The sequence below is a fragment of the Camelus bactrianus genome, chromosome 5, assembly GCF_048773025.1.
Source record: "Camelus bactrianus isolate YW-2024 breed Bactrian camel chromosome 5, ASM4877302v1, whole genome shotgun sequence".
In the NCBI taxonomy this organism is placed as follows: Eukaryota; Metazoa; Chordata; class Mammalia; order Artiodactyla; family Camelidae; genus Camelus; species Camelus bactrianus.
In genome coordinates this window covers 23,998,936-24,024,990 of record NC_133543.1, presented here as the reverse complement: position 1 = coordinate 24,024,990, position 26,055 = coordinate 23,998,936, and the positions used below count along the sequence as shown (strand labels likewise).

General features: G+C 44.9%; 1 protein-coding gene across 6 annotated transcripts in view; it reads right to left on the bottom strand.

Annotated features, from left to right (window-relative positions):
- MGAT5 (alpha-1,6-mannosylglycoprotein 6-beta-N-acetylglucosaminyltransferase) overlaps window positions 1-26,055 on the bottom strand; it is a 333,558-nt gene that overhangs the window by 185,393 nt on the left and 122,110 nt on the right. For 4 of the 6 annotated variants that reach the window (XM_074363551.1, XM_074363550.1, XM_074363548.1 and 1 more), the window contains 2 exons: window positions 23,893-24,277; window positions 7,564-7,728 (listed from right to left, as the gene is read on the bottom strand). In XM_074363551.1, coding sequence (XP_074219652.1) covers window positions 7,564-7,728; window positions 23,893-24,133 — 406 coding nt within the window. In that variant the 5' untranslated portion in view covers window positions 24,134-24,277. The remainder of the gene's footprint in view (window positions 1-7,563; window positions 7,729-23,892; window positions 24,278-26,055) is intronic. The other 2 variants (XM_074363549.1, XM_045508877.2) reach the window with 1 other exon arrangement.

Here is a 26,055-nt window from a genome sequence, read left to right as displayed (position 1 = left end):
AATAAGGTTCTACTGTATAATGTATAGCACAGGGAACTATATTCAACATCTTCTAATAACCTATAATGAAAAAATATGAAAAAGACTATCCATACATATACATAAATATATATATATATATATAACTGAGTCACTATGCTGTACACCAGAAACTAAACACAACAATGTAAATCAACTAAACTTCAATAAAAAAAAATAAAATATCAAATCAAATCAAATAAAACGGGGACAGAAAGTGTCACATTCCAGAAGCTTTGCCCATTGAACCCTCAGGGGAAGAAAGTTTAAGTCAGGTTTAGGATGACTCTGGAAATCCAAACTGTAACTTGACCAGGGTCTTGGGTCATTGCACCTATTTTATCTGCTTGTTCGGAATCTCTTCAGGGATCCTCCCCTACCGTGAAATTCTGGGGTGACCTACGTCACCCAGGCCTGGCCAATCAGGATGTCCCTGGGCACTGTCACTGGATCACAGAGAGGCATGCACTGCAGGCCCAGCCAATGAGAACACTCTTAAAGAGCACTGCCAGAAACCTAGAGCCTCCTAGGGCCATTTCTGCCACCACCTGGCTATGATGACTCAAGAATGAAGCCAATGCAGATGGCAGGATGGCTGAGGTTCTTGAAGACAGTTCCCATGTCTGTATCCAGCAGCGTCAGCTCAGGTGCATCTTCTGAACTCTCTTGATTACGTGGGTCCCAAATTCCATTTCTGTTTCAGGTTTTTTTTTGCCTCTAGCAATCAAGAGATTACTGACAAATACATGGATTTCCTGCTAAGCCTCCAAGTATTGATAATAAAGGTGTCTATGTACTGACAAAAAGGTCAATTTGGGAACTTCAAGTTTAAAGCACTCAAATGACGTAATAAACATGTATGAAAATACTTTCTCATCTCTCAAGCACTGTACAAATATTAGTTTCACTATCAGTCGTGAGATTAATAGTCAATATTACGTTACACATAAATATTAATAATAACTAGTCAGTACAGTTTCCATTCTTATATCAACATTCTAAATGTGGAGCCTTTAAACTGTAATTAACACACGCTCATATAGTGCTGACTTGGCACCAGCCATGTTTCTACAGAGATCACTTAACTTACTTAATCCCCATAAACAATCCACATGAAATGGACACTACTATTACCTCCCCAATTTTACAGATGAAGAAGCTCAGGCATTGAAAGATGAAGAAACACGCCGAGGTCACACAGGTACGAAGTGGTGGAGCCGGGATTTGAACCTGGGCAGCCTGGCTCTACAAGCACTGCCTTCCATTGTCCTCCATCTCCTGAGCACCAATGTTTGAACTCTCTTTAAACTGATGTTCCTCAACAAATAGCCTGCAGCAAAGCCACTGACACTCCCTAGATCCACATTAACATGTGGCTACTATCTTTCCAAAATCCGGTCCTTGCTGGCTCTTTCCCTCAGTAAATGCATCATCCAGTCATCCTTAGGTTCCATCCTTGGGAATCATTATGATGGCTCCTCCCTCGCCTGCCTCCCTGGTCCACCAGCAACCCCATCATGTCAGCTCCACCTGACTTGGATCTCAAACCCTCCCCTTCTCCCTGGCTTCATGCATATGTCTTTCAGTTCTTCTGCACAAGTTAACTAAACTCTCGCCCAGCTTCCATATGACCCCCTTCACAAGCATCCAGCATGTTTCAGTTTTCTCTGAAAATACAGATCTCATCTAATCACCCTCCTGCTTTAAACCCTCATCAGCTGTCACTGTTACAGGACAAAACAGAAACTCCCTGGTTGTACACTGAAAACTCTTCACAGGTTCCCCCAACCTACCTTTTCTGTCTCATCTCCTTTTAGGTTGTCCTAGATAAGCCCTGGAGGGGATTTCATGTTGTGAAGTCCATCTTTGGGGACCTCTCTTGTTTTCCTTAACTTATTTAATTTACTCCCTCATATCTTGATAATTATATATTCCACTTACAATTAATAAAATGAAATTTCTTTTAAAATATTCTGGTAATTTAACTCCACTGTCTCTGACTACTTTGCTATCATTATTCTGAATTAGTGGCTCTTTCATGAAAAGAAATAATTACCTTCTATTTAAGCAGGGGTAAAATGCAGATTGCCAAAAATTTACTGGTTTGGGTCCAGGAAAGAGGTTTCTTAAGGTCAGAATCCCAAAATAGTCTTCGGGGAGTTTATAAAAATCTCTGCAAGTTTTCAAACACCAGTTGCAAAGTTAAAAGTAGTGAGGGCTGGGGGCGGAGGAGGGAGGGGGTTGCAAACATTCTGGCTAGAAAGTGGGTAGGCGACTGAAGGTCTCAGCTGGCCAACCAGGAAACTTCAAAGTCTCAGGCATCTTTCTGCACTGATCATGAGAGGGAAAATCAGTTTCCTACACGACCTTATAGATCGGGGTTTCTGAACCACCGCACAATTGACATTCAGGGGTAGGTACTTCTCTGCCATGGGGGCCAGCCTGTGCACTGCAGGATGTTCAGTGGCATCCCTGGCCTCTCTCTACTAGATGCCAAAAGCTCCTCCTCAGTTGTGATAACCAAAAATCTCTCCAGATGTTGCCAAGTGTGGCCTGCAAGGCAAAAACTGCAGGCCGTTGGGAATCAGTGCTGTTAATACCCAGGCTCACAGGTCAGCACCATGCCTCCTGAACTGTATTTTCTTCCTCCTCCTCCTCCTCCTCCTCCATCATGATACAAATCAAAACACCATTGACTACACATAAGTCAAAGCCACATCAACAATGACACACATTTTCTGTGAAGATACCAAAGGGACTGCTTCTGACAAGCAGCCAAACACATATTGCTGCCCCTGCAAACACTGAAACAAAGGCACAAGCAGACAGATAGGAGGAACACATTTGTTTCTTGCTCAAGTTAATAAGAAAGCACCCTTCTCCTTCATCTCTCTCCTGTCTTTCAGCAGCACTGGGGTGCCACTGACAGACCAACAGCTGACCCTGGGAAAGTCACCTGCTGAGCCCCTGCCTGGACGGGGCTGGGACACTTTAGGTGCAGTGCCAATACCTCGGATAACACAAACAAGGAAACAGTGCAGGTGCAACTTAATTTCAAGGTCCATTAGCAGCACAAAGGGAGGGAAACTGCACTTCCAAACGGAGGCCCTGCAACTCAGCAGGGACATTTTTCATTTTCAACTTTAAAATGCTAGGAATAACAAGTATGGTTCTTCGGTTGCGAACAACATCCAAGTTCAAACACACTGCACATCAACCCCAAATACAAGAATCCGTCGCACGTTGAGACTGACGTTTGGAAAATGCAAGGCTGTCTGACGTTCAATTTGGACTCAGTCTCAGAAAACATCCTCTCAACAGGGTGCCTGCATTTTTGTTTTTGTGACTGTGTTTCCCAAGTCACCTGGCAATTGTAAGCAATCACAACACAGGAGACCCTATCATCATGTTCTGCCTCTTAGTGAAAGCTGGCCAGTTATTCAGCTGATGTTGAACAACAATATATTCTTGAGAGTTTAAATAAATATATGCCCGAGCGCATGCACTCACATGTGCCCACGCTCCTCCCTCCCCTCCCCCACCACAGAGAGCTAGGCAATGTCCCCATCCCCACAAACGATTACAATCTAGAGTTGTAACCATCACTCTGTAAAGGCTCTACAGCATCAAGTCATCCATAGGAAGATGAGCCACGAGAGACAAAAACAGGGTCATATTTCTTCCGTGGTGTCTTCTGGGGTCTGAGAAAGGGCAAGGAGATACCAAGTCACACTTTCAAGCAAATCCCTACACGTATAAATGCAGAGGAGGAGCTATGAGGAGGCACTCCCTGCAGACGTGAAACAAATGCTCTCCCCTCCAGCAAGATCCAGTCCAAGTGGACAGCATTTACTGACTACCTTCAACAACGAGGCTTTACCCGAGACACTGTGGGCAAAACGAGGATAAAGGCGGACACTCTCAGTCCTCAGGAGGCAAGGATGTTCACTGTTGCACACCTGGACTCTCTACCTTTCGTCCACATCAGTACACGGTCAAGAGTGACAGATCCAATCCTGTTCACTCCGCTTCATAACTTAAGATCACAAATCCGGAGAAAAGCAGAATTGGTCTTTCTAAAATACTAAAGCATCATTCCGAAAGAAGATGATTTTGACAAAGGCACACTGAAGTTCTTTCAGGGATTAAACCTGGAGAAATCATGATTGGTTGAAAGGTGTTTTGTTTTTTTTTTCCCCCAACCTGTTTCTTCATTTTTTTGATTCCCCTTCCTCTTCCATAAGATCAACAGGCCTCAAAAAATGCAGTTCAATACTGATTCTTGATTTCAATAAAGTTCATTTCCACGTAAATTTCTCTAGGGGAACATTCATTTCCACATAATAAAAAAGCCCAACAGGAATAAATTTGGAAAGGAAAGCCATTTTGGATAAAAGCCACATAGAACACAGCTAAGGGAGAAAGGAAAGGGGACATACACACAAACGCACACACACACATCCCCAAAAGAAAATAAATTCAGGGAATTCTTCTTCAACTGCCACAGTACCCAATTTAGATGCAGTTTATAGCCAACTGGAAGATACATCAGCGAGCAATAAGACACAACAATAAGCAACCAGAAGCATCACTAAGCATACGACAGCAGAGCAAGCAGTAAAGACACACCAGGGAGAACATTTCTGGGCAATTACCACATGTCTTAATGCAGAAAGGGAGAAAGAAAAATCCCACTCGACTAGGATTGGAACTTCGTAAAAACAAGCTCTCTCACAACTCAAGAGCTACTCCTGCTACAAGAGGGGTGTGAGGATGACCAGCACAGCCCCGGATCAGGGAAAAGGCAAAAAAGCAGTGACAGCTTGACAGTGAGCTAGGACCAGGGACTTAAGTGCCTGTCCTTCTTTCTGGCACCCTCATCTGCAGACATGGCAAATAAAAAATATACATTGGTTATTTCACAAGATATAAAGGACCCTCCAACCTCTGGGGGAAATGAAGGAGGATGCCCATATTCTTCATATCATGTCTGTGTTCACTGCGGCCAACAGTGTCTGGCAAGGGGATGAATGTGCACACACACGCACAGAGGGACTGGTTTTGTTGTTTGCTTGTTTGCTTTTTAATATACAGGTCAGCCAAAGGAACAGACCCTTAGATGTAAAGAACTTTCTTATCAGACAGAGTATTAAATATTCCAGAGACTGTCAGCTCTCTAGGAACCTCCTAAGAAAATGGTAGCACATTTTTTTCTAGACTCACCCATTTGGGATGACGTACAAATGGAAGCAAGAAAGAAGGAGCAACGCCATCTCTCCTTTACAAGGTACTAGTGGGTCTTCAGCTGACCTCAGGGGATTCCAGTACCGAAGGTCCCCCTCTCCAAATACTTACACTCATAAAACCACCTAGTTCTCTGAGATGTTGAGAAGATTAAATGAAATCACATGCCTTCAAGGGTCAAGGGAAATGCACTGGGATTTACTGGATGGTTGCTAGTTGATAGTTTCCTCTCTTTCTTTCCAACTTTTTTTTTTTTCTGGGTCACACTCCGTTTCTCATCTGTATCTCTATCAGTCGCCTCCATCCTACCCAACTTCCATGTTCACCTCTGACTGTCAGAAGCCTTCCACAGTCACCCTCTGCTTAGGGTGACCACAGTTTATATTACTTTATGCATGTGTATTATCTTGCTGGTTGGCTAGTAAGAATCTCGAAGGTATGGAGTGTGACACACATGAAAGATGCAAACGAGTAAGAATGATGCTAATTATCCAAGGCATATACTATATGCGCTCCCTTTTCCCAAAAAGGGAAAAACAAAAACAAAAACAAAATACTCTGGTTCTGTAAATATTAGAAATACAGTACCAATGGCACATACTTCTAAAGGAGCCCCACTCAGAGCCAATGACTTGGAGAATGTGCTCAGAGAGATGTGTTAACCAAGTGACCCAGTTCAATACACAGGGCTGGGATTCCACTTGCAGAAGTAGCCACCACTTCCCACCCATTTCATTCCTGGAGCTCTACTCAAAATTTGTTCCCTGGGACTTGCAGCCCTGGCAGGGAAGTCTCCCTGCGAGCCCGGCACGCCAACGGCACAGGCAGAGCAGTGAGATCCCTTCTCAGGGAAGAGCAGGACAGCAGGCATGTTGACACAGGCCCAACAGGACAGAAGCAGTGGGAGGCAGCACTGTTAGAGGCAGAGCGCCCCTCCCCAACACCGGAAGTACGATCACGCAGAACTGCCATGCAACCAGATAGGACCTTTTCAGCAGCACTCCCTACCAGGAACAGGGGTGGAGGAGTGCAGACTGGAGAGGCCTGGGCTCCATTTATTAATAAGCAGCTCAACACAGTGGGAGGCTTTCTTGTCTAATTACAGAAGCTGTGGGAAACTGCAGTGAAGACTGGATTTATGGCCAAGGAGACACCTCTGTGTTGTAATTAAAAGTTATTTTTAATACCTTTGTTTGGTGGGATACTTTGGATTATTAGAAATCTATTTTGCAATTTAAAACTTGCTAAAGGGCAAAGAACACAGAAGAAAGGTAATACAACCAGCTTGCTTAACGTGAAACAATTAAATGTTTTGACGCTGGGAGGTAGGAATGGAAATGAATCTCTCTCCCACTTAAGTCTATGAATCTCCTGTGAGAAAGAGGGAGAAAGAAGCCTAAACGTATACGAAAGTAGAGTTTTAAATTTTCAAAAGTAATCCAGCTACTCATTTTATCCATTAACTAGAGTTTGGATACCACCCCACCAGGAGGATAGACAATGCATTCACAGCCATTCACCCAAACCACCTAGTCCTAATCCTCAGCTCTTCACTTTATCCCAGGTCCCCAGGAAATGACAGTGGTCATCCTAACAAGGGTGCATCCTGGCTCAACCACAAAGGTCCAGAGGCCAACGCCAAGACAGCGTGACGGGGGATGGGGGGTTCCAATGTGAACTGTGGACAATACACACAATGTGTGATTTGGGTTTTGTTTTTAAATTCATTTCTCTTCTTTCATCCAAGACTCCAGAAGGGGCCAGACAAAAGGCAGCCCAGTGGGAACTGCATGGTGGTGTCCCTGAGTGACCATGATCAGGCAGGGACCACTAATTGCCCAAGTGTCATTTCCAGAATTTCTCTTTCCCCAGATACACAAAGGAGGCACTTTCTGCAATGGTGGTGGTTCTTTAACAGCCGGGAAGAGAGAATCTATTATGTGAAACGGACTTGTGAAATCGATGAAAATGGGGCCGGGGAAGGGACCCTACATGGCATGAGCTTCCCAGATCACCTCTGCATTTCCTTCACCCCTGCTAGGAATCTTCTCATTAAAAGTAATTTCAGGAGCTCATTATGTGAAATATGTCATAGAAACCACCAGATATCACACATCATGACAAGACCATAAAAGCATTTTATCATATTATTCAAAAATAAATTTAAAATTAGCTTCACAGGGGCCCGACCGCATTTAGGGGATTATCTTATACCAGTAAGAACCACTGTGCTCCTATATTCTCCTCCCAGTTAAAAGCAGGCTTTGACTCCACATCAGGGCATAGAATTGCGATTCTTACCTGCCACATTAATTTTCTCAAGTGCTACCAAGCTGGGAACAGCTGTGGTGGAGTTGGTCAAGTTGGTTCCGGTGCCATTGATTACGAGGTTGTCCACCTTTGACTCTAACTTGCCAATGCGCTGCAAAATGTTATCCAACAGCACAGCAAGAGTTTTCTTCAAATCTGTAAAAGAAAATGTACATAGTTCAAAAATTCTTTGGCCCCTGCATATTTGTCTGGTGAATGCTCGCCCACGCCCGCCCGCTCGCTCTGTACTTCTATCTCCAACATGAAGAACAGGACTTGGCACAGTCAAAAAGCATCATGTGAAGACCTGGCCTAACACACCACATGTTAAAGATGACAGAGGCCACGTTTGAGTGGTCCAGAGGGTATGAAACACATCAGTCTGTTCTGCAATACATGTTTCACAGTAAGTGACAAAATTATTTCTGGCTACTCGGCTGAGAGAGAAAATTCTTTCAGCATCCTACCAAAGCACTGGATCAAGTTCTTCCTCCTGTCCACGTGGTGGTTACTGACACACAAAATGACAAGCCCAAAGTACAGCAAAGCCTGAAGTAACTTCTGACCAAGTTCATTGGTATTTTTAGTGCTGTATACTCTAGTATGTTCCGATTTTTTGCGAAGTCTTTATTTCTGTTGGGAATACTTAATAGAAGCTACAGTTTCAGAATCTAGGCATGCTGGATAACTTAGAGTTTAACTATATTGAGATTTTGGAATACACTTAATGACAGATTCATTCAGTCGAGAAATATTTATTGAACAACTGCTATGTGCCGGGCATAGGTCTAGAGGCTCGGGCTATTCTCTCGTGGTGATTTCCTTTCTTACGTATCTGGCTGTGGGTTACAGAGAAGTACACTTCTCTCTGGATAAATTACAGACACATTATCCTCATGCCTACACGAGTATTTACTAAGTTTGTACACAAGGTATTCCACACACACCAGGAGAGATTAATTTGGCCCCCTCTCCCCTGGAAACTCTTCAAAGAAAGATAGTCCAACTTGTGCACGTGAGAAAGATAGAAGGCCAACAGGATAGCCACCTATGTGGAAAGAAGCCAGACTCACTTATGAACTGGGAGTGGGCCAGGGGAGTAGGTCACAGTGTGGGTACCAGAATGCAGAGAAGTTGGGAACTGAGACAAATGGGAAGTTGCCACCTTCGGTTCTGCTGGGAACAGAGCAATTGTGCTCTGAGCAGGTGCTCTGATCCCGCCCAGAAAGAAACACACTGGATCAATCCACCAACTTCAGAGCACAGGCAGTGAACCTTGGCCAACAGGCACCCAGGCTTCCTATTTTGCCAGCTCAAGAGAGAAACTCACCAGAACGGAAACAAAGACATGTAATTGACATAGACATTTGTGTCCTTATGGGTTTACAGACAGCACCACTGGAGCGGACAAAAACTACCAACAGAAACAGAACCCATATCCTTATCCTGAAAGTCTGGTTCCATGTGCTTGGCATAATCTCAATCTCCTCACCATTTCCCCAACACCAAACATCAGACTTCTTCACGACGTTGAGATCTGTAGTAGTCTGCGCCTTCGCACATTTTAAAAAAATATCTGACCAGGCTTATTTTCTGTTCTTCAGCGTGTACCTTACTTACAGGCAGTAAGACAAGCTGGCCATGACATTAGAGCAACAGGCTAAAAATATGGTTACAACGAAGAGTTCCTGAAGGCCTGTTACATGCCATGCACATATATAAGGAATTCCATTTACCTCCACATTCTCCAGGAGGTAGGTATGACTTCATTTTACAGATGGGAAAACTGAGATTCACAGACAGGAAGTAATACGATCATGGGTACAGAGATAAAAGTAGGAATGGCGACTTGTGTCAGGACTGCCTAATTCCCTGATGCCTCGTTGTGACCAGTCAGAAGTCCAGAGCCAGGGTAGAAGAAAGAAACCAAACATGGATTCAGCAACTTTCATCCATAGCGCAGTGGTTAAGGGCTTAGGCTCTGGAGCCAAGCTTCCTAGGTTTGAGCCTTCTCTCTCCATTCCTGCATCCTCATCTGTCAAAGTGTGAAAAGAATAAGCCTACCTCTTTCGGGTTGTTGCGGGGTCTTAATACATTAAGATTTAGAAGACGTTTTGAACCCCGCCTCGCACATAAGTACTACATAACTGCCTGTTACGTATATAAATAAAAAATTAAGCCTCTGGAAAATGCTCTTATCCTTTCTAAAGAAATCTCTCCCTGAGTGATGATGCAGAGCTTTATCACTTTATCCAAAGGGTCACGAGATGACTCCCCTCCAGGGGCTGCATGACTCACAGCCTTTCCCTGACACGTCATTAGCTGGCACGGACGGCGGGAGTCAGCCACCAGCTCTGCTCTCACGCTGAATTGAAAGCACTGACTGCTTCTCCAGAGCTCCGAAGATTGCCAGAGGCTGGTCACGCTGACAGGCGGCAATGGTGCCACTCAGAGGCAGCTGTATTCTCTGTAAAGAAGCCACTCCTCAGATAAATGACATCCACCTCCCCCATCTCCAGCCTCCTTGCCCAGAGCCTGTATCACCAGCCAGGGAGTCCACGTGTAAAAATAGCATTTAACTATTACCAGCAATTGTAGTTAGCCAGACACAGAGGCCCTGACCCTCCGGTTAAGTCAGGGTCTCTTAGCTTCAACACACTTGACACTTTGGGCCAGATAATTCTTTGTTGTGTGCGTGCGTGCGTGCGTGCGTGCGCGCGCTAGCCACTGACAGTAGCCATCCCCACCTATGACGACCAGAAATGTCTCCATCTCCAGACACTGCCAGTGTCCCTTGTGGAGATATCAAGAGAGACTTTTGACAGAGGGGTTAGGGGAGAGACAAGGAAGTGTGAGCAACCAGTCACTGAACTTGCTTTATGGGAGACTTTCACACACAGAGGGAAGGGCAGCACGGCTACAAATATGACAGGGAGTCCAGTGAGGGAGGGCGGGGGCTGGCAGAAGCCGAGCCCGTGCTGATGGTCTCTCAAGGGCTGGTAACCTTTTGCCTTTTCCTTAAAAGGTAACAGGGCTACTGGACAGAGTCCCCTAACCCATAGTTACTGGTGACAGTCACTGATGGCGCACACCCTAGGCAGACCGCAAAGTTGTGACATCAGCATTAAAAAGACCCCTTTCCTCGATTCTTAAAATACAGTCCATCAACAAATGTGACCTACTCTCTCTTGTTGACCCCACCTACCAGAGGCTGACCTTTTGTGACTCTGTGACATGGGGTGAATAAAGGAATTCACAATGAGAAGGATGTGGATGTTCACCATCACGACTGCCCCAACACTAACACCGCTGCTGTTGCTATGGCTACTATCGCTACAGCTGCTGCTGCTGTTAATACTGTTACTACTATTACTACTGTTAATATTGTTACTACTGTTACCACTATGCTGCTGCTGCTGCTCCTCCTCCACTACCATCACCACTCCATTTACTGAGCCCTATGCATCAGCTATTATCCTAAGCACTTTACATGGATTAATGCATGTGATCCTGCCAACGTGAGAATTGTGTTGTCATTCCCATCTCCATTTAGCACATGAGTAAACCACAGCACAGACAGGTTAAGCAACTTGCCCCACGTGACTACAGATCCACATCCAAACCCAGATAACCTGGCTCCAGACACGATGGCTCTTATCCACCATGCTACGCTTCCTCCTAAGGACCATTATGGGCGTGCTAGCCAGCAAACACCTCTGACCTGCTCCTTCTGAACACACTCAGATTAAACACAAGGCAGAAGCCAAAAGGTTTTGTGAAATCGTATCCCAACCACCCTCAAGACTCGTGGATGCCACTGTTCTGCGAGCAACTCCAACACTAAACATAATGAAGAACTTGTCTTTATCTTCTCCCTTAAAATGAAAATGGAATACAAGGCTATCAAACACCTTGGCCTTTACCTGGGTAGGCATCTTTTCTCTCCCAATCTGAAAAGAAAAAAGTTCACTTTCAACTCAGGCAGTTATCTGAGTCACTATTTTAAGGCATTTCAACACAAGATAAAAGATACTGAGTCAATAAAACACACAAGGACATAGATGATCCCCAGCCTCTCTTTGTATCCTTACCAACAGGCTGGTACAGAGCTTGGCATACTGCAGTCATCACTAAGTGTGTGTTATGTAAGGGAGTAAGTGAATGAATGAACAAACCAACAAATAAATCAACTACAGTCTTCCCACAAATAAGGCTAGACAAACTATATCTTTCTAGGTGATGAAATTGTCTCTCACATTTGTATTTTACAGTTAAACCTGCAAGAACTGTTAAAAGTTTTATTGCAATTTTAAACTAATACCAGAATATTTTTGTATGTGTTTTAGTCTAATGAGAACCCATTATATTTGGTAAGACTGAACATTCAAGAATAATTTCTATACAGTTTAATAAAGGAATGAGGGTGAATAAATTCCTCCAAATTCTAGTATAATATTTTCGTATTTATCACTGTTTTACAGTTATTATACAGTAAAATGCATCCTCAGCAGGATTACAATTTCCAGTTACTAACGGGCTTTTAAATTTTTGTCTGTGCTTCAAAGCCTCAGCAATAAAAATTTAATCCCAACATGACAATTGCAATTCTGCGTTCCTATAACTTACTGTACATGATGAAGATGAGATCAAAGTAGTCAAAAACATTTAAAATGCTCCCTCTGGGGAAAGTAAGCTTTGGTTTCTACCACACCAGGAGTTTTCTGATCAAAGGAGAGATCGACAGACTCTCAAAACAGGTGCTCTGGCAGCTTCTGTGATTTTTCATTTCTGGAAAGCCATGACATTAAGGATAAGAAGGGTCTGGAAGATGCTGCCACATCCTTGAGCAGGATAGCCAAGGAGAGATCACTGCCAGCTATACTTTCTCCCATAGCTGGAGTCCAAGGAGACAAGATCTCAGTAGAAAGGGGGTCCTGCTGGTGGGAAAAGGTCTATCAGTTTTTATAGGTTTCTCAGCTAAACCCAGGAAATTGGGTGGTAAACCCTGATTGTCCAGATCATCAAGTCAATCAATATCTGGGGATTTATCAAGAAAGGCTGTGCTTGGGGGCAATGCTGGCCCCCCACCACGCTCCCCTGGGACATGCTCCCAAAGCCTGCTGTCCCTCAGGCTCAGCTGTGGAGTCAGAGGTACCAGGCTCCACTCTTGAGTCACTCAGTCGGAACTTGCAGAACCCACATGTCAAGGATTCTGGGAGCAGCCACAACCCAGAACTACGTTTAAGGTGCAGGCGCCACGATTCACTGGCACAGAACCAACTGTGAGATGAGCAAGGACTTCATCGGAACTGCCAGAAATCATTTTCATCTTCGCTTCCTCCTAATGCAGATCCCTCTCTATCTCGGCCACCCCGAGAGGCAGAGCTCGAGCAACAGAACCACAGAGCAGATTCACTTGCTGTTTCAGAGAAACTGACATAGACAGGGCGTTAATGAGAAAGGAAGGTGCTAATGAAAAAAGAATTAACCCCAACCTCTCATTCCCACTGACTGCCAGGAATGTCAGGTTTCATCAGTTACAAGTTTTAAAATTAATTTTAAAATGACTTTCCATGGAAAGATATTACAGTTAGAGTAATGACCAAAATCCAGTCCATTCATTATGTGCAAGGACATTTGAAGCAGTGTTAGTTATAAAAGAGAAGAGTGTTATTATAGATAAGAAGTGGATACCACCCAAATACCCAACAAAAAGGTTATATTACATGATGGCCATTTATTCATAGGATGGAATCATCACTAAATTGGAAACCCAGGGAGGGCAGAGAGCAGGTATGTCCTGTCATCTCTTTATTTCCACAAGCTACTGACATCAGGAGCTCAATAAATGTTTATTGAATGGTTGGATGAAAAAGAAAAAATGTATGGCTGCTTAAAATATCTAATAGATGAGGAAATACAATAAAGATGAGTTTTAAAAGCTCTATAATCCAGTATTTTAAAATGAGCACAAATATATCTCTCATATCTATCTGCATTTAAATAAAGGACCACAGAGAAATTTATCTGGGACTGGAAAAAAAAAAAGGGACATAAATGAACTTATTTACAAAACAGATATAGACTCACAGACATAGTTATGGTTACCCAGGTAGAGAGAGGACGGGAAGGGATAAATTGGGAGTAAAGGATTTGCAGATACTAATTACTGTACATAAAATAGATAAACAACAAGGTCTTACTGTATAGCACAGGGAACTATATTCAATACCTTATAATAGCTTATAATGAAAAAGAGTATGAAAAGGAATATATGTATGTACATGTATGACTGAAACATGATGCTATACACCAGAAATTAATACAACATTGTAAACTGACTATACTTCAATTAAAAAAATTTATCTGGGTTTGGGGACTACCAAGTATTTTATTTTGTATTCTTTATTTGCAAGGACGCAAAGTTGGGCTTGGGATCCTCTGCACCAGTGTGTTTTATGGACAGTATCTTTTCTCTTGTGTTGAACAGTTTTGAAAGAGTGACTCAAGTGCCTGCTGGGGTTGAAAATGAATCCGAGGCCGAACCAGGAAAAGTCCCAGGTTTTCGACAGCTTCACGTTCCAATGCTCTGAATTTTTTTTTTATCAACATTCACGTTCCTCTGACCATTGCAAAGGCATTAAATACTGCTTAAAAAGGCATCCAGTACAGTGTATTCTACCCTCAGAACTCAAGGATACTGGCCACAGGTACACTGACGTCCCCCTACCCCGAAGCATCTCAGTCATTGACTCTCACTGCTGTATCTCATCTGAGTTCTTAAAGCCACATGGTGGTGGACAACTCACCTGCACCTAAACTCACAAAGGCACCCTTCACCCTGCAGGTGTCGTAGGCAGCTGGACCAGGTCACAGAGGGAGGGAACCATCACTATCCAGTCAAAGAACAGCTCAGAATTTCAGTATCACTGTCATGCCCTTCTGGGTTAGAGGTATGAATTTAAGCTTTGACTCAAACTTGTACCTAGAAGGGAATGCTATTCTTGGGGCGCTGTGGGAGTGTCCTTAGTATTTCAAGAAACTTCTAGGCAGCAGAATCTGAAAAAGGATCCTACCTAAGTCGGTGGATAATATTAAATGCTCTCTGGAATCTGGAAACATCCAGAATGGAGTTCTTGGGCTGTTCTCTCAATTTTCCTGACATTTAGCCAGCTGCATGGAATAGGAATCCAGTAACAGCCCTTTGCCCAGAAAAGGACTCAGGCTCTAAAAGGAAGCATACCATCAACAAAGCAAAAAGACAACCTACAGAATCGGAGAAAACATTTGCAAATGATGTGACCGACAAGGGACTAATTTCCAAAATACACAAACAGCTCATACAGCTTAATAACAACAACAACAACAAAAAACAAGCAACTCAATCAAAAAACGGGCAGAAGACCTAAACAGACATTTCTCCAAAGAATAAGACAGACGGCCAACAAGCACATGAAAAGATGCTCAACACCACTAATTGTTAGAGAAATGCAAATCAAAACTACAATGAGATATCACCTCAGTCAGAATGGCCATCATTAAAAAGTCCACAAATGATAAATGCTGGACAGGGTATGGAGAAAAAGGAACCCTCCTACACTGTTGGTGGGAATGTAAACTGGTGTGCAGCCACTATGGAGGACAGTATGGAGGCTCCTTAAAAAATTATAAAATAGACTTACCATATGATCCAGCAATCCCATTCCTGGGCATATATCCAGAGGAAAATATAATTTGAAAAGACACACATACTCCAGTATTCACAGCATCACTATTTACAATAATCAAGACATGGAAACAATCCAAATGTCCATCAACAGATGACTGGATAAAGAAGATGTGGTATACGCATACACAGTGGAATACTACTCAGCCATAAAAAATAAATAATGCCATGTGCAGCAACATGGATGGACCTGGAGATTGTCCTTCTAAGTGAAGTACGCCAGAAAGAGAAAGAAAAATATCATGTGATATTGCTTATATGTGGAATCTAAAAAGAAAGAGACAAATTAACTTACCTACAACACAGAAACAGACTCATGGACATAGAGAACAAACTTATGGTTACCAGAGGGTAAAGAAGTTGGGAAGGGATAAATTGGGAATTCAAAAATTGCACCTCTTGGGGAGTGATGGAAATGTTAGCTATCTTGACTGTGGTGGTAGTTTCATGGGTGGATACATCTATCAAAATTCATCAAATTGTACATCTGAAATATGTGTCATTTACTGCACAGGAACCATACATAAAGCTGTTAAAAAAATAAAAGATCAAGTCCATTTTCACCCAAAGTCCCCACTGACTCCAGGGCATCTTCCCTGTTGGGAAAGGGCAGCTGCAGCCCAGTGCCCGAGCTCACCACTCACACCGGAAACAGTCCCCCCAACAGCACCCACTTCAGAGACAAAGCGAGCTTGGCCGCACCCAGCTTATTCCAAGCCCACAAAGGAAAGCTTTATCTTTCAAACAAGACAGTGACAATCACATGGCCTGTTTCTAAGAGGCCAAAGTCACTCTGTGGAGCTAACACCTTCAGAAAGGGGCCCAGGGAAGAGCCGAACAGCATCTCCCTGGAGCCCAGAGCAGCAGGTCCCGACCTGGCCGGGGTGGGGCCCCGTGATGGTGTTGTCTCTGCAGCCCAGGCTGATTCTGGCGGACAAGCCTTGCCTGTCTCTTTGGCGGGGGGCGGGGGGGGGGCAGGCCTGCCTTCCTCCAGAGCACAGCTCATTTCCTCTCCTGTCTAGTCAGGCCCCACCCCCCGTAACCCTGAAGAACAGCTACATAAACAGGTTCCTGAGGCCATGCATTCAAATGAATAAACAGTGTCATGTCTAAAGGGATGATTCTGGCCGGTGGTACCAACTGCAGGTACGTGTGGGCCAGGGTGAGCAATAACTCAACATCAACATCATGTAATTCACTAATCTGAGGGCTTCGATAAGCTTTGTCACACACGTAATCCTTACAGCAAGCCTATGACATATGTTATATGATATCCTCTCTCTTACAAAAGAGGAGGCTGGCTTTTAAAACATCAGTGACTTGCCCGAGGTCATGCATGTAGCAAGGAGCCCTTCCACAAGCCACATATCAACACAGACTAGCTGCTTTCCAGGATAAACAATAGCTCCCATGGCAGGATCGCACATAATAGCTAGTTAGAGCAGCCTGGACGAGTCCAGAGGGAATCTCTTATTTCCTGTCTCACCAAAAACATTACTGTATTACTGTGATTTTCAAATTAGCCTTAGCTGTAACTGTACCACACAGAGTTGGGATTAGGGGAGGCACTGGTGCTATTCACTCACGGCTCCCACTATGTGCCAGGCATGTACTAAGGCCCTGAGGTGCAGTGGGGGAACAGAAGAGACAAGACTCCCTGCTCTCTGGGGGCATACATTCTAAGTGGGGGAGAGAAATGATACACACACACAATGAATATATGATGACAGGTAGTTGAAGTGTCACAACGAATGAGAATGAAGGGAACTGACGGGGAGAAGGGAGTGACCTCTCTGGAGGGAAGATGCACAGGTGGAGGGAAGAGCAAGCACAGTGGCTCAGAGGCAGGAAGATGTTCAGCTATTGCCCAACAGCTGGTCCTGGAAGACAGCGGTGCTGCCAGGCAGGCATGAGACAGGTGGGCTGTTCTTCAGGGTGGCTGTGAGCTCTACCCAAACAGTTCTGATGCAAAGAGCTGAGAAAGGGAGGATCCAAGGCCCCCAGGTAAGATGAGGGACCTGCTTCAGGGGCAGGACACTCTGAGCCTGAGGCAAACACCCTCAGGTGTGCACCCCCTCCTCCAGCCAGGACTGAAAGCAAGGTGCCGAGTGAAAGAAAAGGGCTTAAGGACAAAGAGGGTACAAGAAAGAGCCTCCAGTTCCTCCCAGAGACCCATACTCTTTTTTTTTTTTTTTAACTTAAGTATAGCCAATTTACAATGTTGTGTTAGTCTCTGGTATACAGCTTGGTGATTCAGTTATACACACACAAGTATGTATTCTTCTCCGTATTCTTTTTCATTAGAGGTTAGTGCGAGATACTGAATATCCCTGTGCTGTACAGTAGAAACTGGTTGTTTATCTAATCTGATCTAATCTGCTAATCCCAAACTCCTAATTTATCCCTGTCTCCCCACCATTTACAATAGCCAAGACATGGAAGCAACCTAAAGATCCATCAATAGATGACTGAATAAAGACACACACACACACACACACACACACACACACAGTGGAATACTACTCAGCCGCAAAAAAGAAAGAGATAATGTCATGTGCAGCAACATAGACGGACTTAGAGATTATCACAGTAAACTGGAAGGAGAAAGAAAAATATCGTATGATATCCCTTACATGTGGAATCTAAAAAAAATAACACAATGAGCTTATTTACAAACCACAAACAGACTCACAGACACAGAAAACAAATCTGTGGTTACCAGAGACTCATATTCTGATTGCACTCCTGTCTCAAACATCCCCGAGGTCATGTGCCAACTCCTGGACTGGGCTGGGCGTGCCCATGAACTTGGTCGGGCTCAGACGGGGATGCTGGACAGACCAGGCCTCCACCACAGGATTGCTGGAAAAGCCCCAAACCCCACAGAGGCCCATTTCCAGGTTCCAAGTTTTTTAAAGCAGACAGCCCTTTCCTGAATCACACCGGCCACATCACTGCAGAGTAATCAAGGCCTCCTCAGACACACCAGACAGCCCAGGCTCTTCCTTCTCCCCGCTACCAGTTTCACTCCAAGAACTACGAATTTTCCTCAAGGGCAGAGAACTTCTGCTTTGGCAATGATGGTTTTTCACATCACCCGGACCTCTGAAAAACAGCCCCTTGGTCAGATTTGTAGCAATAGACCCAAAAAGAAAAAACACACACACACACACCCTCAAAATTCCCCCAACAAACCTTCACAGGCTTCTATCTTCAATGAAATTCTACGTTTCTTCTTCTTCTTTTCATAGGAGACGTGGAACAAAACACAAGGCAAAGCTGCTGTCTGACTATGACATCATGCCTTAGGTCTGCAACACCAGGGTCGGGGCTACACTTCCAAGCAACCTTAGGGAGCCACAAAGGCACCACAGTGAGGGTCCCCACTGACCCTTTGAGCGAAATCGTAAATAGCGTTCATGTCTTGGAATGGACATCCCCAGGTCAATGAGGGCCACGGAAGCCCAAAGCTGTAACAGCTCCACAGCCCCCTGACCAGCAACCAAAAGCCCCACCCGGGTCTCCACCCCGATGTCCTTAAGGAAACAGACAGAACTTCCCTCCCCCTTTCCTCCCTGCTCCCCCGTGGAGGTGACAGTGGACAACAGGGCGGGTCAAGGCCGGCACCAGGCAGGGGCAAGCCAGGCCAGGCTCTCTCACAAGAACATCCATCCCCCTCTTCCCCCTCCTCCTCCCATCACACTGAGACTCTCAGCCTGCAGGGCCACGGTACCCACGCCCCTCTGCCTTCTTTTCCCACATCAGCACCGGCCACGCTGCTCGGGGTTCCCTCTGTTCCCGCCGCAGCCCCCTCTGCGCTGCCCCCGGTGCGCATGCGCACAGCCGGGACCCGGCGCACGCGCAGCTCCTGCCCGCACTCTGCCTCAGCCTCCCACCACGTCCCCACCCACCTGGCAGCTCCTCAGTGTCATCTGGGCTGAAAGACACCTCCTGGGAGAGGCCTTCTTCGACCATCTCCTCCAAAGTAGTGCCTCAAGTACTTTAAAAGAAAAATCCCATCTCCCCGTGTCATTTTTCTTCCTGGAACTTACTGCCATCTGTCATTCTTCTGTTTATTATTTCTCCCCAAAATGAACGAAGCCTCTGTGAGAGCAGCGACCCTGTAGGTCTTTTTCCAGCTGTGCACACAAAGCCAACGGCACAGATATTTCCTAAAGTGCCAGGCTGGATGAATAAGAGCCAATCCAGGGGACAGTCTAGACCCAAGGAACTCAGGGACCCAGGAGACAGGAGGCAAGACAGACCAGGTATACAGACCTGGAGGCCAAGGGGGACCAGGCAGCAGGGAAATAGGATATTGGTGGCAGGATGGGGTGGGGGTGGGGGTTGGCAGGGATGATTATGGCTCCCAGCTGCTTCAGCCTGAGCGGGTGACTGGTCCAGGGAGGAGCGTCCCAGCATCCAGAAAATCAAGCTGGTGAGAAAGGTGAGGGTGTGGCTGGACCACAGGGTGGTGGGTGGTGTCTATTCCCCCAGGTGTCTATTCCTGTTACTTAGAGAACACAAGTAGACCAGGCCTGGCCTGTTAGATAAGAGGTGATCACTGGGGATCAGAATTTGGGTCAGGCCATTGGAGACAGAGATCAATTCACCTCAGAAACAAGAGCAACATTGACTGAGGCGAGTGACACCCTTCATGACGCAATCCCTGAGAAAGCACTGACAGGCATGGCCTTGCCACGCAGGCCCGGGCGATGCAGCGGAGGCTGAACTGCAGAAGGCTCTGGCTCCAGACACTCCTCTCAGCAGTGTGGAGAAACACCCAGGAACACCCTCAACACCCCAGGAATGAATGCTCTGTTTCACACGGGCTTCCCAGGACATTGCCAGGCATGGCTTCTGAACATCCAAATCCCAAAGGAAGTTCAGAAGTCTCTTCAAAGCAGCGGGGATGGGGGAGGAGGAGATCCTGTTTGAAAGGGCTTCTACTGCTGTTTGAGGACTCTTCAAACTAACAGCCAACAGCAACCATGTGTAAGGGACTGACAAACATTTTTGCCGAAGGACCAGCCAGTAAATATTTTGGGCTTTGCATGCTCTGTGGCAACTACTCAGCTCTGCAGTTATAGCCCCAAAGCAGCCACTGACAATGCACAAACAACGGGGTGCTGGGTTCCAAACACTTCTCATATAAGAGCAGGAGGATTTGGCCCAAGGTCACGGGAGTCCTGGGAAATTGTTGAGTCAAAGATGGACATGATCAGATGAGTGTTATCGAATGAACTATGGAGACTGCTGAAAGATGGATTCAGCATGCTTTAGATGGTATGTGAAATAAACACAGGTATTACCACATTTCTCTGTTATTGCAGCTGTTATAAACAAACAGCAGTGTTTGTGTTCCAAGAAACTTTCTTTACACAGACAGGCAGAGTTCCAAATCTGATCCACTGGTCATGGTTTATTGAACATTTCTGCTCTAGCATCTCGTCAGGAATTTTAATAAATCAGTAATAATCTAATATCAGTGATAATTATTCTTCAAACAGCTGCCACAGCTATTGAAGACACATTTATAGCCCATTGAGAGCTTCCAATGATACCAACATGGGGATGGGAGAAGGAATTTTTTTTTGTTATTTGTTTTTAAATTAACTGCATTCATTCAAACCAGACACAGGTCCCAGCCACAGAGAATCAGCCCTCCACTCTTTCAGAGCAGACATCTAGACAGCACTCTGTATGTACATGGGCTGCATTTGTGGCAGAAAAAGAGATTGCAAACCAATGGCTCATTTATCCTTATCCCAGCACCCACAGTCCAGCTCAACCACTGAACATCCTATAGCCTCTGTATCTCCATGTGCTGTCTACCATCAACCACCAGAGCAGCCCAGCTATTGACATATCCACAACTGCCACTGACGAATCCCCGGGGAAGCACACACCATCAGAAGGGCCCTCCAGCTCTCCAGGACTGGCCCCGAACTATGCCATCTGGCTCAGTGCCAACTGCTGGTGCCCATAACTGAGAGCCAGGGAGAAGTAGGTTGTCAATTTATTAATAACAAAATCCAATTATCTGCTTGAGAACTTTTCACCAGAAGATGCCGTTAGACTGTGTTTGCTGTTTCTACTTTTAGTGCAGTGGCTCTCCAAGGCAGGAAGGGGGGCAATCTTGCCCCCTCAAGTCTGGAGACATTTTTGATGCTACTAGCATGTAGTGGGTAGATACACCAGAGATGCTGCTAACCATCCCATAAGGCCCAAACAGTCTCCCACCCACAGACTCACCTGGCCCCAAACATACTAGTGCCAGGTGAGGACTTGTGTCTTAGTGAGATTTCGCCACGTAATGATCCCAGTGCATCAAGCACATGTGCACAGTCCAATTAAATTTCCGAAACTCGGCTCCAAAGACCACCTTGATTGGCACTGGAGTTGATTAGATGAAGGGGGAAAATAGGTTAGACTTGCTGATGGGGCCGTCGGGTTGTTTCTTTGTTGTTTAGGAGAAAAAGAATTATTTTGCTAAGGTTCATCTGTAAAGGGAGGAAGCTGAAATAAATTTCTGTAGTTTCTTCGAGCTCCAAAGCCCTATGATTATAAGCATAAGGGGGCTGATATTCTAACAGACTACACTGGGGATTTTTATTAACTTTCTAAAAAAACATACTGTCTCTTTGAGGCTGAAAAGCTAAGATCAGATCATTGCTCTTTAGATTGCAGACGTGCTTAGCAGTACGTAAGAAATAAAAACTGGTCCAAACAACTAAAAAAAATAAAGTCCATGTATTCGCCATTCGTGGGGCTTCTTCCTTCCTATGGAAAAGGTTTGAGAGAGTCTGAGATAAACAGCAGGAGGAAATTACTACTGGACCATAAATCCCTTTCCGTCCAAATGTGTAACATGGAATGCAATGAATCAGAAATTTGAAAACAGCATTTGTCCTACTTGTGATATTTACTTGTATCACACTGGTAACACCAATTTGCTTCATTTTTTTCCTGGTGGTTTACCTATAATGTTTGGGGAATATCACAGAAGATCTAAGTCAATGAGTAATTTAAAACACACTCTCTGAAAAACCACCTAGTTGGTTTGCAACGTCAGCTCTCAAACTAGTCTCATTTTTTTGATCCACCAGATCAAAAAAGGTGACATTTTATCTAGACATACTAAAAAGCAGTCCCTACAGACACTGCCTAATCTTGATGGAATAGATTAAAAGCAGACTGTGTGATCATTCAAATAGTAGGTAAAGAAAAAATGTCCATGTTGTATGTTAAAAGCAACCGTTTCCTGCATAGTTCTACATAAATTTTTAATACCTATGTACAATTAAAAAGTAACCAATTTTTCTGGATTCTTCCAAAAAGAAAAATATATATGTGTAAAATTGAGCATGAATTCCTGTCTTGAACTCAAGCTTCAACCTGTTGCTATGCATTTTCAGGAATCATCAATCCAACTCTACCTATGTCAGAGACCTTGACTTGGGTCATCAACCTTTCCTACCTCACCCAACCCCATTCTTGTATCTCACTGATATTATACCCAGGTCCCAAACCCTGAGGCCACTCAAGTCTCTCAGTGACCAGACTTGTCAGTGAACAGTAGCAGACGGTCATCTTCTGCAGATCAAGTCCACGCCAGTACTCAGGGACCACAGGACATCTGGGACATGGATTCTCCAAAACAGTCTGATCCAAATTTCATTTGTGATTTTTGTTTTGTATTTGTGTGTATATGTTTTTGTAAATCGTTTGTGTCCCTATATATATATTTGTATATATGTATTATGTATATATAAAATACATGAGAGATAAACACTAAAATGTGAATTGTGGTTACTTCCTAGAGTGGTAGATTTATATGTGATTTTTCCTTTTTCTCCTTGTCTTTTTTGTTTTTGCTCATCCACAGCTTCCAAATTTTTCTAAAAGCAAAATTTTTGCCCAAAGAAAAATAAGTAATATTCCATATGTGTATTTTTTTTTTCACTCAACCTCACATCAAAAAAGATTTCAGGCACCTGACCAAAAAAGTAACAGACACTAAAAGCTTTCTTTCAAAGTAGGGCAGTCAGAGACAAGAGTAAGAAACAAGAGCAGTAAACGCTGAGGAACCAAAGGTTAAAGCTGTTCGCCAGCATGGAAGCGCTCACGTCCTGCATGCTGGCTGGCGGGAGGCACTCACTTGGCTCTGAGTTTCTTGGCATCCCTGGAACTTTCCTCCCCACCCTCCTTAACTCACCCTCGCCGGTCCTAATTAAATTTTGTTTAGGGAGCGATAATGAGAATATTTTTCGACATTCCCTGATCATCCTCCCGGATGAGATCATGCAATCCAGCCGGGCATCGAGAGGAGGAGCCGGCTGCACACACAACCAATAGAGCACAGACTTTTCTGTCCCACTGCCCCTCGGGCTGAATGTCACTGTGTACAAGAGGTCAAAATCTCCCAAAAGGCACTGCTTTAACCTTCTCAAAGTGGCCCTCTGTGTGCAATTTATTGCCATGAAGGCAGCGGTGAGGGATATACTCAATCCACGACCAAGTGTGAGAGCCTCTGGGGTCCTTTCCAGGAAAAGCTACACTCAATGGAGAAGCCCCAGCGGTGTGGTGCTTACCATAAGCTGTCATGACGCCTGCGTAAGGACCATCCACCACGTTCCTGTTTTCTTCTGCCAGCGCCTTGATGTACCTCTTACTGAGGTCCAGGATCTGCTCCCGGAGCATGGAGCTGCTCTCGGGCTGAGTTCGCTGCTGGATGGTAAAATGCAGGAGCATCATACCCCAAATAAAGCCAAAAGTCACGAGGAAAAAGCCCAGCTTCTGAGAGGACAGCTTCCATGGAGTAAAGAGAGCCATTGCTCCCTCCGGCAACTTCACCTGCCCGGGGCTCTTAAAGCGCAGCGGGGAGACACAAGTTCATGGTGTAGGCTGGGTTTGTGGGTTTCTCTGTCTCACTCTGGCTCCTGCGTCAGCTGATTTTCTTTCCTCGCTTCCATCCTGCTGTGAAGAAAGGGGAAAGTTAGCAGAATCATGGTGGCAAAACATACTGAAATAAACCAGAGCCGTGTTTTCACTCAAATGGCCCTAAAATGTGAACTTCCTTTTTTCTTCATTTGCTGGTTCCATATCTTATGTTATGACTCGGGATCTGTAAAGCTGAGAAGGGAAACCTGGCTGGGCGACAAAAAGCTGTACAAATACGAGGGTTGTGGGGAGGAGGGGGAAGTGGGCGTCTGAGTGTGTTAACAGGTGTAGCAGGGCTGTTCCAGTCTGGACAGAGTTCAAAACAGGAAGCTTGTTTTGCAAGGTGGGGAGGAGATGGAAGGATATTTCATGGAATGTCAGCAAAAACGCAAGTGGAGGGTGGAGTCATACCACCACCGGGCACTTTTGTGCATCTGAAACTTGAGCTTACAAAAGTCATTATTATGTGCTCTGGCAAGGATCGGAGCATGCAGCTGGTGAGGGGAGCCCGAAAGTGGATGCCCCCTGGAGACAAGGAGAGGGGAGAGAGCCCCCATGTTACTTAAGCAAGGCCAGCTTTCATTAGCAGTGTCTGGAGCTGAGCTGACCATCTCAGGGCCACCAGGTGCCCTCTCCCCAGGCACCCGTACAGAGAGTCTATGCCAGGGGTACCCAGTCGCCTTTCCACTCCAGCTACTGTGAGTGAAAGCTGAACCTCACTGCTCACTTGCACACTTCAACCCAGGAAATGTGGGGCACACAACGTCCTGCTTTTCTGTGGTTCTCATTTTCGCTTACATCACAGGGCAAAATGAGAGGTGAGAAGGCAGAGATTCAATAGAACGCAGTCAGATCCTACCCATTACCAGGGCAGGCTGAGCCAGGGTCCTAAATCAAGGCTTCCCAACAAACGGGGCTAAAGCACAGCTTGCAAATGGGTTGCCAGGAGGCCAGGATACCCGCCCCTTTACAGAGTCCTGGGCCCAAGAACCAGCCAGCTCGCCAACAGCACTATCTTCGATGTGCACCAAAGCCAGAGGCTAAGCGTGATCTCCGACACGGGACTAAGCCAGGATGTTTTCAGAGAGTGTGGATGTTTCAGTTCAAAGCATCCTTCTTCCTAAGCACCTAAGAAGAGATGATAATGAGATCCTGGGGCAGTGAGCTCTCAGCGTCTGCAACGCAGCGGGTCTGGGCGGGTCCTCCTCGTCCCACAACAGAGGTATCAGTAGCACCACCGCGAGACTGAGAGTTAATGGTAAATAAATTGCACATCTGTCCCAGGCACTGTGATAAACGCTTTTTGTGCCTTAGCTCACTGAATTCTTGGAAGAGTCTTATACACTAAGACTATTAATATTATTATGTTTGACTTTCAAAACAATTTTTTTGAAGTATAGTTGATTTGCAATGTTGTGTTAGTTTCTGGTGTACAGCATAGTGATTCATTCATACATATATATTCCTTTTCATTATAGACTATTGCAAGATGCTGGATATAGTTCCCTGTGCGATACAGAAGAAACTTGTTTATCTATTTCATGTAGAGTAGTTAGTATCTGCAAATCCCAAACTCCTAATTTATCCCTCCCCCTCTTTTCCCTTTGTTTTCTATGTCTGTGAGTCTGTACCTGTTTTGTAAATAAGTTCATTTGTACCATTTTTATCTATTTTATAAATAGTAGTTAGTATCTGTTTTATAGATGGAAAAACAGAGGCACAGGGAGATTACCTTGGCAAAGGTCTGCCAGCTCTGTGGGAGAGGTGGGATCATCTCCTTGCAGCCCGGGAGTCAGTGAACCCCGCCCTGCCTT